The following is a 16,384-nucleotide window of genomic DNA, read 5'->3' on the forward strand; positions in this document are numbered from 1 at the left end:
GAGAGGATTGTCCGTCGCCCCCTCCGTGCCCAAGTGAACTCAGCGCTGGACCTGCTGCAGTTTAAATACCATCCTGGCATCGAGGTTGATGACGCATGCTGCATCAAGCCCTATCTCATCTGGAGTCCCCCGGAAGTATTGTGAGGGTCATGTTCTTTGACTTCTCCGGTGCTTTCAACACAATCCAGCTGTCACTGCTGAGGGGGAAGTTGGAGGGGGCAGGTGTGGACCAACACCTGTCCGAATGGATCATTAACTACCTCACAAACAGACCTCAGTTCGTAAGGCTGCGTGACTGTGTGTCGGACGTGGTGGTCTGCAGCATGGGGCACCCCAGGGGATGGTGCTTTCCCCCTTTCTGTTCACCCTCTATACGTTGGACTTCAAGTACAACTCTCACCACTGTCACCTACAAAAGTTCTTCGACGACACCGCCATTGTTGGATGTGTATCTGAGGGGGACGAGTGGGAATATAGGGGGGTTGTTACTGACTTTGTGGAGTGGTGTGAGAAAAATCACCTGGTCCTGAACACCAGCAAGACAAAAGAGATGGTGATTGACCTCTGGTGGAAATCACCAGTACTCATGCCGGTGAGCTTTTAGGTGTTATATATTGAGATTGTGGACACCTTTAAATACCTGGGTGTCCACGTCAACAATACACTGGATTGGAGCAACAACACAGACGACCTGGAAGGGCCAGAGCCACCTCCACTTGTTGAGGAGACTGAGGTCCTTTGGTGTGTGCAGGGCACTACTTCGGACTTTTTATGATTCTGTGGTGGCATCTGCTGTTTTTTATGCTGTTGTGGGTTGGGCAGGAGGTAGCACGGCCAGGGACAGAAAGAGACTCAACAAGCTGGTTAAGAGAGCTGGTTCTGTCCTGGACTGTTTTCTGGATTCCATCGAGGAGGTGGTGGACAGAAGGATGCTGGTAAAACTAACATCCATCATGCATAACCCCACCCATCCCCTGCACCACACAGTGGTGGCTCTGAACAGTTCTTTTAGCACAAGACTGTTACATCCCCAGTGTAAGAAGGAGCATTACCGTAGGTCATTCCTCCCCAAAATCAGACTGTATGATACATCACTGCAGTGATAAGCTAGGTGAAATTATGAGGGACTATGTAATAGTCAACTGAGGTGCAATACTCAAATCCTGGGGTAAAATGAATGGTTAATATGCACATATGTAAATTCTGTTCTTGATTATTCAAATACTTGATTCTGTCTATTTTTGAGTACTTGGAATTTATTTATTAGAATGTGTGTGCAGTGCTTGATCTCATGGTGTTATGTTGTCTGTTCTCCATTGCTACTGAAACACTGAAATTTTCCCACTGAGGGATCAATAAAGTACCTACCTACCTATCTACCTACCTACTTAAAGGTCACAACATGGGCAGGAAAACCTGCTTAAATGCAGTAAACATGAGGCTGAGTCCCACAACTGATATTAAACTGCAGCAGTCCGTCGAGATGCTTTGGTAACCAGAGAACGGTGCCTGTCTGTACAGCCCTCAAAAGAGGCAAGCAGAATGAAACCTCCAGCGTTGGAGGACCATGAGTGTCAGACCCGATGACTCCTGAGTCACCGCATGTCAATAACACCCGCCAATCCCTGTTTAGATCATTGTTTGACAACAAGCTCACCCACTGATACGTGTGCAGGCTTGGGAAGCTATGTTTGGCTCACTGTCCACCCATCATTGCTAAAATGTAAAGCATGGCTCAGCAGTGGCCATCAGGCAAGAAGACCCTTCTAAACTGTTTGAATTTGCTGGAGCCAAGTTCATCTATCTTAACTTTGTGTGTGTGTAAAAAAAAAAAAAGAAAAAAAAGAGTTGTTCGAAACCCTAAAGAAGCAGGAAGTCCTTCAGCCACCATTGAAACCAACCGAACGACTGGTAGTGTACATGGTAAGGTTTGTTTTAAGCGTGTGGAATGGGAACTGGCTAACCACAGCATGTATGTTAACATTACTAAAATAATTACTAGCATAAGCATAAAATCAAAACAACCGTGCTCCATAAACAGTTCAACTACAGTACATGGCTGCAAACATGACAGTATGTACTTATGTCACTAGCTTTAATTTGTTTTCTATTCTGTTCATCCTGACTGTGCACTACTTAGGCATTTTCATAATTTGTAACATGTTTCGTCTGTATTTTAATGCCCTAAATAATGAAAAACCTTTTAATATCCAGCGCCAGCAGATAGAAATGAGCTATTCTCACAGCCACACCAATAAATGTATTATCAACATGAAGCTTTCATTTAGTGTGACCGCTCTTTTTCAGCACCACTCTGACCTGACAGTCTTGTGTATGTGTATGTTAGAGGGTGTGTCTGGTTCTTATTGCAGTCTGTCATATGACCCATTTCTGTGCACTGAAAACACACAAGCATGCACACACCAGCTTGTGATGGTCACATGTTGGATCAGAGGAAGACGGCACCGAGCAGAACAAACACATCCTTCAAAAGCAGAACAAAAGGAACCTGCTGAGATCAGAAAACGTCCTTGTTATTCACTGGACATGGACACTGAACGTTTTCTTTTCTTAGAATGTCTTAGCTTGAATTTACAGCATTTTGATTTAGAGTTTTAAGGTGATAAATATTGAGTTATTGGGTTTTCTACTGTTATGTGAACTACATCGGTTGGATAATGTTTATCTAAAAATCTTTGTACACACATGGTTGCTAAAGCTTTGTGAGGATGATTTTTCTTGTTGCAGAAACTATTTTTGTCTTTATAAAAAGACATTCACATAGAGAAGGAGAGGAACAGATGAAGGACAGTAAACGGGTTCTCCTCAGTATTTATCCACAGACATGTTTCCATCCATGCTGGCAGATCTCACCAGCTCCTTTTCCTTCCATGTACCATGTACACATCCCTGATCCACATGTTAAAGACACTCTAGATGCCTGGCTTCAGTCAGCAGCAGAAAGTAAATTAATTACTGCTGTTTAGCAAATGACATGGAATATGGGATGGAAAGTAGGAACATTTTGTCACAGGTTTCAGAGGCTTACAAATTGTGGCTTGTTACCAAAGGATGACATGCTCTAATAACAGAAAAGTAAAAACCTGTTGCATAAATGACATGTTTTCATTAAAGTTCCATTTATTTCTTTAATATATAACTGCTAGCTCTGTATGCAGGCCACATGCTAGCTTTAGTAACATCAAAAGCTCTTGATATGTGATACATGTCTAACTACTCTGATGCCTGCCCTCTGGAGGCCAAACATCTAGTACTGCAGCACATTCGGTTTATCATCTTGTACAGTGATACTGTGGACTTGATAGCAAACAGCTGCTGATGTACACATCTAGCAAACACAGGAAATCATTTGGAGTCATGTTCCTTTTAGCTCTGCTTCTGGTGTCTGCAAACCTCTGAGGGAAACCTCTGGCTTGTCTGTTGCTAATACACCACCATGTTCACCTGCTAGCTGCTAGCCATGTCTGTCTGCTGCAGAGCACACAGTGTGGGCTACAGGTGGTTTACAGACGGCTAAACAATGAGGAGAGCTGCAGGTTCATCACTATGAGTTACTCAATTTAACATAATCTCAATATCACATTATGATTTGGAAAATTTTATAAACATGGTCAGGGTTGCTAATATGAAGTGCACCAACAGGTTTCAGAATTATAACGCCATTAGTAGTTTTCCACAATGCTTCACAGTCATGGCTGATAATCTGGTAGTCACAGTAGTGTTGAAATTACTTTTAAAGGTTCATATTTGACTTCTAATGCATAAACTACATGCAAAATGTTTGTTACTGTTAGTGGACAGTTCTGTGGATGGAGCATGGTGCATTCGCTAAGCAAAATGGCAGCAGGAGGTTCCAAATCTGATACAACATGCAGTGGCGTTCTAAGTGGAGACATTAAAACGGTCGTTACTTTTCATTCTGAACAACAGCACTGCACTTACACAATCAAAAGGTTAAAGAACACAGTGAGACCATGAGGGAGTTAACACTGGCTCTATGGTGGTATACAAATCACCAAGTAGCTTAAAAAACTCCAGTCCCAGCAGAAAAAGTTTCCCCAAGTATCAAAAACTGGTGCTGGCGGAACAAGGCGGCAGCAGCACGACAGGTTCGCAGAGCAGAACAGGCTTGTGCTTGCCAAAAAACAAAGTTAGCACTCAGGTTGAGAACACATGCTGGGTGATGAACCTTTGATTTCACTATATTTTTATTGCAAAAATTTGAATTAACAACAGCATAATTCACCAAAGTACACAACTCGAGTTAGATGTGACAGCACTAGTTCCACACACTCAGTCTAATAGTAGAGCAGCAGATCTGTGATTACAGATATCAGCGGATGTGAACAGCATGAGCGAGCAGTTAATGTCCAGCGTGTAGCCCAGCAGTTTGTACTCACTCTGCTACTGCCTTTGAACAGTTTGAAATTCATCCACTTGGGCATGTCAACCTCTCCTCTCGGGTCTCCCTCTCTCGCTGTTGCTCTCTCGCTCTTTCACAACTCATTTGTGCCACACAAACAAACACGCCCTCACTCTCTCCCTTCCCCTCTCTCTCTCTCTCTCTCTTTCTGAACAAACAACTATAGCTTTGTGTTTCTGATGGGAACAGCACTGTGCTCGGTGTGTGTGGGTCAGTGTGTTCACATTTCTCCCACTCCCTGGAAGCTACTGGTGCCCTATAACACTTTTAACTGCCAGGACTCCTTGTGTGTCACACAGACACACAAAGAGTCATATGACCAGCAGATGGCTACTGCGCTGCTCCAGTGTGAACCCAACACTGAATGTGTTTGATTCATAACACACGTGTGAACAATTTCTAGCTGGTGTAACAGTGGTGTACTTGTACTGTATGCTGGACCACAGACAAGAACGTACAACTTCACTGCAAAATGACAAAGTGCTCTGAAAAACCCTGCAACGCATCATGTTGGTTACTCAGATACTTCTCACTAAGCACCGTCTCACCACATGACAGTTACATAATGTAGAGCTATGAATGAATAAGCCTTCACAGCCACATACAGCCAATTTGATAAATAGCAGAACAAACTGGGTTTCCGGCTTTAGTGTAAAAGATCAGCCAGAGACACCCTGTTGATGTGGCCTGGACTCAGCTGCAGATCTACTTTAGACACCTTCATGTAACACCATTGCCACATGTACAGTGTAATGGACATTAAGCTCTTGTTGACCTATACCAGGGGTTTTCAACCAACTGTGACCCAGGGACTCCCATTCTGACTTAGACAACACCTGAGGACCACTGGTGGATAGACTGGACAGGCACTAAAAGTTACCTTGGCTTTTCTAAATCTTATATATTTTTATGAATTAATTTATTCACAAATAATATGTAATACACAAAAATGTGTTTACTAAATTAAAAAAAAAAGCTTCCTTCGTAACATTCAATACATTATTGAATGCATGATTAGGGACCACCTGCAAAGCCGTCATGGACCACCGGGGTCCACAAACCACTGGTTGAAAACCCCTGACCTACTGCATACTACGACATATAAATAAACTTGCCAACCTAATTCATTCTTAATGTGGGTTTGACTATTACTAATTGTTTTAAAAGGGTCAGTTCACCCAAATTTCCAGAAAAATGTCTCATCTACACTTGTAGCCATGAGGATAGTTTTGAGTTAGTTTCAAAAGGTTTCAGATTTCTATTTTTTAGATTTGTGCTGCCAACCCAATACGACAGAGAGTAGTGGATTTCACTCGTGATATTTGGGGACAGAGATTATCTGTGCTGGCATTTTAAGTCCTCAAACGAAACCATTGCTCTAGTGATTTAATTTATTTAAGGCACAGGGATAAAACTAGGTTTAGTCAGTGGTGAGTGCCTTCTCAAGCAGAGATGCATATTCACTCCTATACAGGAGTGCAGTGTTAGTAAGTTTTATCAAGCATGGCCCACAAGTTTTTCTCCAACTGCACACAAAGGCTTAAAAAAGGGTCTGTATCTGCCCATCAGGGCTGTGGTGGAGCAGTGAGTGGTGCCGAGTTGTCAACCACCGGAATGGTGCTTTAAATAACGTCGAGACCGCAGACTGAACCACAGCTGACTCATGACACTGAAAAACATCACAGAAAAGACATATTCCACACAAACTTACAGACCTGACATATCGACGGAGGCATTACAGAACTGACGTGAGCCTCAGTACGTCGACACATCATCACAAAGCCGACATATTGTGAATCACATCATGTATATTGACAGAGCAGTCCCCTAGTAACTGGACAGTAGCACTACAAGTCCTCATATGCAAATGACAAAAATCAGCGAGTCGACATAGTCTTCTAAAACAACCTTTCTAGAAATGTTTCAGCAGCTAAAAGGTTAAGGCCTGGTTCCCTTGCTTTCATTCATGGACAAAAGAAAACAATGACACTGGTGGCAGAAGGAAACTATGCTTTCCAGTACTGAAGTCCCACACATCCACCCTGACCTTGTGCAAGAGTATAATGATGCTTCTTCTGTTCTTCTATTTGGAGAGGGCAGTAGTCACAAGCAGGAAAGGTTGTCTAACAAGAAAATGTAGACAAAGGTTTTAGCATCATTAGTGTTTTGTAAAAAAAAACAAAAAAAACAACCACTGCATAAAAAGCACTGTTTGTTTTAGCTCTGTAATCCAGCCTATTGGATTTATACTAACACAGCGACAATGAGGCCAAACTTTTGACTTTCAGATTTTGAGGATGTTTACATCCATGCCGAGTTAATGGTCGACAGTGGGCCAGAGGCAGGGTACACCCTGGTCAGCTTGCCATCGGTCCGACACTGACCAACAGAGAACTAAACCTGCAGCAATTTGGGAGTCACCAGTCAACCTGACCTGCATATCTTTGCACTGTGGAAGGAAGCCAGGGCACACATTGAAAACCCACACAGGCACAGGGAGAGCATGCAAACTCCACTCAGAGAGGCCCTGCCAGGTTTTAACTGAGAACCTTGTGACTGTGAGGTGACAGTGCTAATTACTGCATCACCAGTGTCCATATTTTTCATCTGTACGTCTGCCAAGCTAGCACAAGATTTCTTTATACACAGAATGTAGCCTGCAAAAACTGAAAATATGCCCTTCAGACTGTCTGAAGTCCTATTACTGTGCACTGTTGTGTGTCCACACTACGGACCATCAGTCCATGCTTACACACCACCATAAGCAGGTTAAGACTGCACTTTGTCGCTCTTCTTTCTGAGAAATTTTTAAATGATGCATGCGACTGTGGGACGATGTACATAGAAAGACAGAGGGGGAGGGTAAAGAGTGGCACGTGAAAATGGGAGCCACAAGAGGTGAAAAGAGAATAAAAGGCAACGAGATGTCAAGACAGAAGAGCCAAAAGAGAGAGAGAGAGAAAGCAGGACACAAACAAAAAACTCAGCAGAGATAAGGAGAATAAAAAACAAAACAAAACACACTTGTCATATAAAGTTTTACCAAAAACCACCAGAAACTGTAGCTGGCCGGCCCCGTCTACCACACACACACACACACACACACACACACACACACAAGAGACCCCAGACAGCCAGTGGAACCTTTGACTATGCCAGTACGGGTTGTTATTATAGTATATGGCAACAGAGGGTGGGAGCGAGAGAGAGAGACAGAAAGGCGAGACAGATGAATGTGTGAAAACCGAGAAACTGAAAAAGAAACAGGGATGGATTGGAAAAAGAGCAATGAATCATGGATGTGTATGTTAATCTAGAAAGTGTAATTCAACAGATTACAGAAGGTGGAAAGAGAGAAAACAGAGCAGGAGGTAAATAAATGAAGAGAAGCAAAAGAGAAAGAGGGACAGACAGGAAAACAGGTTGAGCCAGGAGAGAGGAAGGTCAGACACCTGCTGGCAAAGAAGTTGAAGAAACAGAAATCAACATATAGAACCTGACACAGACCCTGTACAGACCATTTTTGGCATCTCAAACATAAGAAAACTACCAAACACCCATTCTTACAGTCCAACTGCCTTAATAAATTAATCAAATCTCTATATGATCACATGTGGAAGTTCTTCTGCCTCTTTCCCAGTACACAGGTGTCTCCCAAGACATCAGATAGGTGGTGTTCTCTTAAATGTGCACCGGCTTACTCCTCATACTCTGACCAGGAGATTGTGACCAACTCACCGAATATTTCACAAGTAAAAGAAACTGCTTGCTTTCCCCAGATACTGCAAAATACTGCAATGATTACTGAAAAGACAAATGGAAATGTGTAGAGCTGATCAGTCACTATCACCTGCTGATCTCAGTCACCTTTTCTAATTTAGCTACTAGATGACTTTATAAATAGGAACCCCACTGTCTGCTCAGGATTAATGGTTCCCTTTTATTACATTTTCTGTCCTGTTTTGTTTCAAACTGTTTTTTTTCCCTCAGAGACACAATAAACTTTAACAGTGGTTACAGTGCTGAACAAACATGCTCAGCTCACTGATTCAACAAACACTATTATGACTTATCATTATTCCAAAGTACACAAGGGATTGGCACAGTGTATGATAATAAATGCCTGCAGGGCAGGCGGAGCCATGGGAATGCAACAAAAAGGATCCACCTCTCATGTGAAGTACTGCCACGCTTCCACCACCACCCTGGGAACAAACATACAGCTTGCCATCAAGCCAGACAGGTCTCTATGGCCATAACACCCCCCCACTATCAATTTGAACTTTTAAGTTAAAAATACAGAGACTTAGGCAGCAGTCTACACAAACGGGATGGGAAGGGAGGATGGCAACGTCCCTTTACATCCTCTCTTTACAAGGCTTCCTAGCATTCATAGCACTGATCTGCACAGGCTTTGTAAAACCTAATTAAAAACAAAGTGAAAAACTACATTCAAGAAACACACACACAGCGTAGCTCACAGTTAAAGCCGAGCGCTGCTGTCAGCATATGAAAGAAAAACTCACCAAAACAAAATGGAGGAAGTGTGTTTTACTTCCCTTTGATGTTTTCAGGAAAACAGCAAAGGAGGATCCAAAGATAGCAAACTTTGTTTTCTAAATCCTAGAAACAATACACTGGAGGAGAGCCGCAACAACACACCCACACTCAAAGAAGGCTGGAAAAACTCATCATGATGTTTTCATTGGACAGGAAGACCAATGGCGCCCCCTCTAAATATTTTCTGCAGGCGCCACGGGTGTGTTCACGGTATTCATTTTGTGGTATACACAAATACACTGTACATGCTGAACAAAACTAACAAAAGAAGTGATAGTGGCAAAATAACAGAGTGATGATGGGAAAATAAGAAAATAACAGAAAAGGAAAAAAACAAGTAGAGACGTACAAGACGCACTGCTGAGGCCACTCTGTGAAGAAGAGTCTGTGGGCGTGTGTGCCTTACTTATATTATGGGGACCGAAACCTGTTAACACACTCACATTGCACTCGGCCATCCTTGTGGGGACCAGAAGCTAGTCCCCACAAGGGACAAATCACTGAATTTTAGGGTGGCAACGTGGTTTAAGGTTAGGGTGAGGTTAGGAATTAGGGTCAGGGTTGGGGCTGGGCAAGTGGTGGTTATGGCTAAGGTTAGGATAAGTCTACAGGAAATGAATGTAAGTCAATGTAAAGTCCCCACAAGGAATGAAAACAAAGTGTGTGTGTGCCTGACATTTAGAGGCAGGGTAAGTGTGTAGGCGTGGGGTCGCATGGTGAAAAGGCCACACTGTGTAACCGTCCAGCAGGAGGCCATGACTGACATCTGTGTGGGGTTGTGTGAGGGTGGATGTGAGAAGGGAGGCGCAGCAGTAGTAATGGAAAACACCCAGTTAAAAAAAAAAAAGAAACTAATACAATCAGAAACAACTGCTTCATCAAATTCCCTTCAAAATCTGTACATGTAATGATGATTTGTAATAACGAAAGGCTTTGGGCAAAGCACTAGGAGTCACTCTTATTCACAACAAATCAAGTTACACAAGTCAATGAAACTTCACCAGTTTAGTGAAGTTTGCCTGTTGCCTCTTTGCCTTCTTCCAAAACCATCAGAAATCAGAAAGCAACCAAAGCAGTGCAATAAACACAGGAGGGTGGCAAGACACAAAAAGTCTGGGAAACTCCTTTACCAAGCAATCAAAAAGGGTTGACTTTTATAAATAGGAGCAAAAGTTTGGAAATTGAGTGGACACAACATACAACACAAAGCATAGCATCTGTGTTACTTGTTTTTTCACATGCACTTGGACTAAATTTTAAAAAAAGTCCACTAATTATTGTTGTTATTATTTCTGCACTTGAATGCAGCTTGACTGCCAAAATAAAAGTTTAAAATCAGGCTTACTTGGCTGTGAGAGGCTGCTTGGTAGGGGGCATCAGCACAGATGCCTACACACAACCTGAAGATGTTTTTCATCGCTGACTGCTTCTCTGTTCATAGAGTGACATTTCTGAACAGGTGTCATCCACACCAACTACACACATTACCTTAAACATAACACACTATTAGCATGTACCTCACCAACTACACACATTACCTTAAGCATAACACACTATTAGCATGTACCTCACACATTTGGTGTTCTATGTAACACACACAGCTCGGCAGAAACACAGGTCTGTTTGCTACCGACACCTAAACAGCCCCTGCATCTGCCTATTGTAGCTGCATGGGAAACCCTGTAGCGCTGACCCAGCTGTGGGTCCTGAGCTCGTCAAAGGCCACAGAGTGAGTCTCAATCAGCTGCCTCCAACTCCTGCTCCTTCTTTCAACCCTTCACAGGTAAGAAACACACACAGCAAGAAAGCACCTGCCACGTTTTCGTACGTGTTTTTGGAAGGAGGAAATCTGTTAACATTTCATTTAAGCCAGTAAGTGGATGTGTTTTGAATCACAGCACAACTCCTCTGTGTGTGTGTGTCCTACCTTGTCGCTGTCTACAGTGTTCTGGGACGTCCTGGACGCGATGGAGATGGTATCTGGTTGGCTGCTACCATCTCCCTGACTGTCTCCTTCATCACCTCCCTCCCTGAATACACACACAGTCAGAGTGAATGTCTTACTTTAAAATCACTGTGTCCTCTGTCCTCAATGTGAACATGTTTATGCTCATGCTCACTCTTATCTAGGACATCAGTTTAAACTTCTGAGACATTTCTATACCAGGTGTAGCTGCAGTATGTGTCCCTGCTACTAACACACCCCAGTTCAGCTGGGCTCTGACTGCACTGACCTATGTCTCATGAGTACAGATTTCTAGCCACTGTCCATGTTATTTGTGTCTTTGTTTACCTCCTTGTGTTATTCCTGGGTTTTGTCAGTGCTGGTGTTTTAGGCAGATGAAGAGGCTCCTTGAGTGCCCCCTTCAGATGAGTCATTCTCTCCTGGATCACCTCTCTGATGTTCTTAATCCACTCCTGTTTAGCTTCCATACTGGACACCTGGAAGGAAAAAACAGTATAATTAGTATTAATGTAGCACCTTAACGCTGCAGCAAGTACCAGCTATGTGCTGTACACATCTAGTAAGAGGACAGAAAACCATTTTCACTTGCCTTTAGCACAGTTTTATTATCAGAGGAGGGGGTTCTTCCTGCCCACAGAGCAAACTTACACGGGTCGCCTTCAATGTGCTCAGTCACCCCCAACTCTGATGTCTGGAGGACAGCAAGGAAAGATGAATGTGTAGTTATCAGAAATGGGAGTCAGTCACTTTGTTGCTACTTTTACATGCAAACAGACACACAAGATGAAAGGAGGAGATGGAAACAGCCTAACAGTGAGGTGACCCCTGGACCAGACTGGTATCTACAGCATGTGTGTGAGCACAATCAGGTAAAACCATGTAGGAAAGCACACACACTGACCAGTAGTCTGTTCTTGTACTGGTACTTGGTTCTACCAGCTGAGTCTTTGATCTCCTTGCTGAAGACCAGGGAGAACTCAAACAGGAAGAGGTGTCGGTCCCGCCCCTTCCTGATCAGTGAACGTGGATCCCAAACCTGGAAACTGTCCTGCAGGATCAGCTCACCCTGCACCTCCAGGTTTTCCTCAAACCCTGAGACAGAGGAGGATTAATAATTAATATCAACCATCAGCCATTAGGTAGAATAGAATATAAAATAAACTTACATGTTAAGTTTGGGAACCATAGTAATAATTGAAAAACATTTTCCAGAAAAAGGAAAATTCCCATAAGAATAATTATTATATATTTCAGCACAGCAGTATGGACAGTATCTTACCCTCCAACATAGCAAGGTGCATAGCATCGTTTGCTCTCTTAGGAACACTGAGCATCACTTCCAGACCATCTTTAATTTCCCCTTTACCCTCCTCACAACAAGACAGTAGCTCCTGCAAGAGGAAAGGAGAGGTTGTTAATGAGTGTAAACACATAAACATATAGGTTTGTGTGTATGTTTATGTACCTTAAGCAGTAGTTGGTACTTGGTGATCCTCTGGACTGGTTTGATGAGGTAGGAGGAGATGGAGTTAGCCAGTCCACGTCTCTGCTGAATGTCCTGTTTATAAAATTAATAAAAAGAAAATGACAATTCAGCCTGCTGCTGCTGGAGGGACTGCAACCGTTCTCTATTATCAAACATCACCATCTGCTGACAAAACAGGGGAACTACACAATCGTCACTCTCCAGACGCAGAAAAGAAACTAGAAACCTGCAGCTGTACACAGCCAGTCATCCCTACAGGAGTGCTAAATTTAAACAGAAGACTCAAGCCATGCTTTTCTGCTCCACAGTCAGCATCCATTACAACAGAAACGTTTATCTAGATGTTGTTTATTATTGTTTATGTGATGACATGATGTGATTGGATCTGCGACAGAACACTGAAGGATTTACTCACGTCAAAGAACATGCCGGCATGTTCCAAAATGAGCTGACTGGAGTCTGGTTTGTTCTTACAGTAATCCACATATATGTGGAACTTGTCAGCCTTCAAAACAGGAGACAAGAGTCAGAGCTGTGTTTTCACAGTGAGGATCATTTTATTATGCTCTATTCACCCCACACCCCCTAATTATCATACAGGTCAGAGGTCAAATGGTTGAAAGCAGGGGTAAGATGTCTCTGCCTTCCCATTCTGTGATCATCTGACACCATCGCTCTGACTCTTACCCAGGTGACAAAGCAGTGACCAACATCTTCTGGTAGCTGCTCATAGTTCACCAGCTCCTTCAGAAAAATACTGGAACCAAACAAATAAACACAGCAAAATATAACAATGTGCACTTCATTTTTTTATACTGATCATTCATTTTTTCTTTATTATAACAAAAAAAGCCCATAAATTCCTCTAAATGTTTCTCAGAACCTCAGAATAAAACTAAATGTACTGTACTGTACCTCCGAATTTAGCAGACAATGTAAAATGAGATCTGAGATCTAAATGAAGTACAGTCTGGACTGAGACACCGGATTAGTCAGAAACAATCAGGGTTGCTCACTTGTTGTGAAAGTCGTAGATCTCTTGCATGTTGCCAAAGATGATGTGCTCCTTGTTGGCGATGCCTGGAGGAATTTCCTCCACGCCACTGGTCATCTCCCACAGGTAGGTCTGACAGGCAGGCAGAGAGACAAGTAAGGAAGACAGGAAGTCATTTGTTGTGCCAAAACTGCACTGCACTGCACTATAAGGTTTCTTCTCACCTCTAGACACTCATTGAGATCTCTGACATAGGTTTTCTCTGTCTGCAGCAGCTCTGCCATGATGAACCTGAGACGGGAACCAATAACTCATGATCAGACAAAACCTTTTCAACACTGTCTTGAGAGTGGACAGGAATGATTTTGGTCAAATAAGATGAATTACTGCAGCTATATAATAGCTCTATGATATCTCCATGTCTGTACTTACTCTTTCTTCCTAGCGGACTTCCTCTTTTCCTCATTGACCTCGTGGTTGGGGTCACGCAGTTTGACCTCGGGGTCGTCCGTCAGGCTGGCAGGGATAATGTCCAGCTCCAAGTCTTTATTGTCCTGCAAACAAGAACATAAAGGGATTTTTGCCAACAATCTCAGGATCTTCTTGATTTGCCAGGTATGTTGAACACACATGGGATTTGACTCTGGCACAGTGGCTCTCAATGTGGAAAAAATGTGTGTAGATAAAATGCTTGTGTAATAAAATAGAGAGGCAAAACTAAATCTATTAATAAATATATATACATATAATGTTCCAACAACAACATCTGGATTGGGGTTGGCAGATCCAGGTGGGAAAAAAATACTACAAAAGTCGACTATTTGTGTTTGAGTTGGATGATCGGCTACCAAACACCAGTATGTAAACCACTAGTTTGCTTTCAAACTAAGTGGACAGTCAGTGTCTTTGGGTATGTTCTCACCTCAGAGCTGACCCCCAGGCTCTTCTCTAGGCTCTCCTGGTATTTGGCCATGCGTAGGGAGAAGTCGCGGTACCTGCGGTCCACCGTGCTCACCCAGCGCTTCAGCTCCAATACATGGGCATGGCCTTTCTCCACCAGGTTGTCTGCCAGCTGGATCAGCAGCTTCACCTTCTCCTTGGTTTGCTGTGGCATGTGCACACACACAAATTATATGGATGGCACATACTTAACTGGCGGTGTTACTGATGCTCTGGACTCCTGATGAAGGTTATGTTTTTGGTTCTGTGTGTGTGTGTGTTGGTTAGCAGGGTTACAGACGCAATGCTAGACGGATCATCAGAATATTTGGTAAACACACTGGTGGGGGCCTGACCCTAGAAGTAATTTGATTTTGGCTGAAAAGGTCAAAAGTCAAATAATAACATTAAAAAAATTACAAAAAATTCTTTAACATGGGGCAAATTATTAAAAAATCATATCTCTGTCAAAAGTTATAATCATTTTTTATTTGAAATTTGACAGACGTATGTAGGGTGGCAGTGTCTATCAGCAAACCAAACTTTATCCAGATCTGACACCCAATTAAACCCCATTTATAATTTATAATATTGAAAAATACTGTCCAAGACTCAAAGGACCCGTCCTCTGCAGGCGCAGACAATATGGACCCCAAGTATTAGCAAAACCGAGTTAACATTGAAAACTTAAGAAAACACATGAGACAGCTGATCAGTCTGACCAGTGTGATTAGCAAACCAATTGATTTGTTTTGAATATTTCTAAACTTCAACCAGTGCTGCTGAAGCAGTAAGATCAGGTGGAGAGGAGGAGGAGGAGGGAGACAACAGCCAAATGCAGTGCAGTGCAGAAGCAACGGGTCAGATGAGGCAAACTGAGAGAGAAGTGAAGCAGCCTTATTTCTATTCTTCAAAGCAGAGTGATAAAGTAATGGCTGGTTTAGTCTCGCCATGGTTGTGTGACTTGTGAGTTGTGTGTGAGTGACAATGATCCACGTCTAGCAATTAAAATAACAGCGTAGATTGTGAGGCTTTTGGTGTCCGCATTTGGTCTATTCACCAATTTTTAACTTTGCTAATGTATTTTTAGGCAGCTACGATAGCTTAACTTGTGGTGCAGTGATCATGTACATGCTGTGTGCACTCTCAGTGCGCACAGCCAGAAGTCTAGACCATGATGCAGTGAAGGTGTGTTTTTGATTGATTTTGTAAAATGAGTGACATAGTCGATGATGCCAGCTGGCACATCATTAAAACAACAATTAGGATATTATCACAGACGATATATATCACACACCCTTATGGAGCAGTGTACATCGGTTACCAATTGGCACCTTCATTCCTGTCCATACACAAGTTTACCTGCTGAAATAATGATTGTTGTTTTCTTTTTCAAATGTAACTACTGACTGGCTGTCACTAATGTTCAGCTCAAGAGTGAATGGCACTGCTAAGTTTCCTAGTTCCACTGATTTGACACCTGAAGTGCAACAAAGCTGTCAGCAGCTGAGCATTACACACATACACACACAATGTACCTTGGCAGTAAGCCTGAAGTGATGGTAGTCAGTGAGAAGCTCCTGTGTCTCCTCATTGCTGTCCCCAGGTGACGTGTGTGTGGCCAGGTAAACCTCGCCTGTCTCCTGGATCCAATCAAGTGCCTGTACACACACACACACACACACACACACACACACACACACACACAACAGTAAAGTTGATCCTCAATCCCTCTATTTTCACTCCCCAATAAAATAAAGCAGATGTCCCTTTAGTGCTGCACTTTTCGTGCAAAGCCTACATCTAGCCAGCATTCTCTTAGTTTCACTAATGTGCACATACACAAACATGCACACACTGACCTGTTTAGCGCTGCGTTCAAACACCAGGTACTGCTGACACTGGTCTAACCTTCGTTTCTTTAAGGTCCAGAAGTGAAGAACTCTGTTCTCTCTTTGCAGCAACTCATTCAGAATGGCTGCACACAATGACAGA

At 42.9% G+C, this 16,384-nt stretch overlaps 1 protein-coding gene across 8 annotated transcripts in view; it reads right to left on the minus strand.

Annotated features, from left to right (window-relative positions):
* kalrna (kalirin RhoGEF kinase a) overlaps positions 1 to 16,384 on the minus strand; it is a 110,953-nt gene that overhangs the window by 34,923 nt on the left and 59,646 nt on the right. For 5 of the 8 annotated variants that reach the window (XR_002276331.1, XM_020617091.1, XM_020617089.1 and 2 more), the window contains exons 25-38: positions 16,252 to 16,367; positions 15,928 to 16,050; positions 14,373 to 14,555; positions 13,883 to 14,004; positions 13,675 to 13,741; positions 13,473 to 13,582; positions 13,144 to 13,213; positions 12,872 to 12,961; positions 12,436 to 12,528; positions 12,250 to 12,361; positions 11,872 to 12,062; positions 11,560 to 11,661; positions 11,298 to 11,446; positions 10,932 to 11,034 (exon numbers count right to left, since the gene is read on the minus strand). Coding sequence is in view for 7 of the 8 variants with exons in the window: in XM_020617091.1 (XP_020472747.1) it covers positions 10,932 to 11,034; positions 11,298 to 11,446; positions 11,560 to 11,661; positions 11,872 to 12,062; positions 12,250 to 12,361; positions 12,436 to 12,528; positions 12,872 to 12,961; positions 13,144 to 13,213; positions 13,473 to 13,582; positions 13,675 to 13,741; positions 13,883 to 14,004; positions 14,373 to 14,555; positions 15,928 to 16,050; positions 16,252 to 16,367 (1,631 nt within the window). In the remaining variant the exon portion in view is untranslated. Of the gene's footprint in view, positions 1 to 4,421; positions 4,496 to 10,349; positions 10,522 to 10,542; positions 10,765 to 10,931; positions 11,035 to 11,297; positions 11,447 to 11,559; positions 11,662 to 11,871; positions 12,063 to 12,249; positions 12,362 to 12,435; positions 12,529 to 12,871; positions 12,962 to 13,143; positions 13,214 to 13,472; positions 13,583 to 13,674; positions 13,742 to 13,882; positions 14,005 to 14,372; positions 14,556 to 15,927; positions 16,051 to 16,251; positions 16,368 to 16,384 lie in introns of those variants that run through there. The other 3 variants (XM_020617094.1, XM_020617093.1, XM_020617095.1) reach the window with 3 other exon arrangements.

This window comes from Monopterus albus, unplaced genomic scaffold (assembly GCF_001952655.1).
Source record: "Monopterus albus unplaced genomic scaffold, M_albus_1.0 scaffold185.1, whole genome shotgun sequence".
Classification (NCBI taxonomy): domain Eukaryota; kingdom Metazoa; phylum Chordata; class Actinopteri; order Synbranchiformes; family Synbranchidae; genus Monopterus; species Monopterus albus.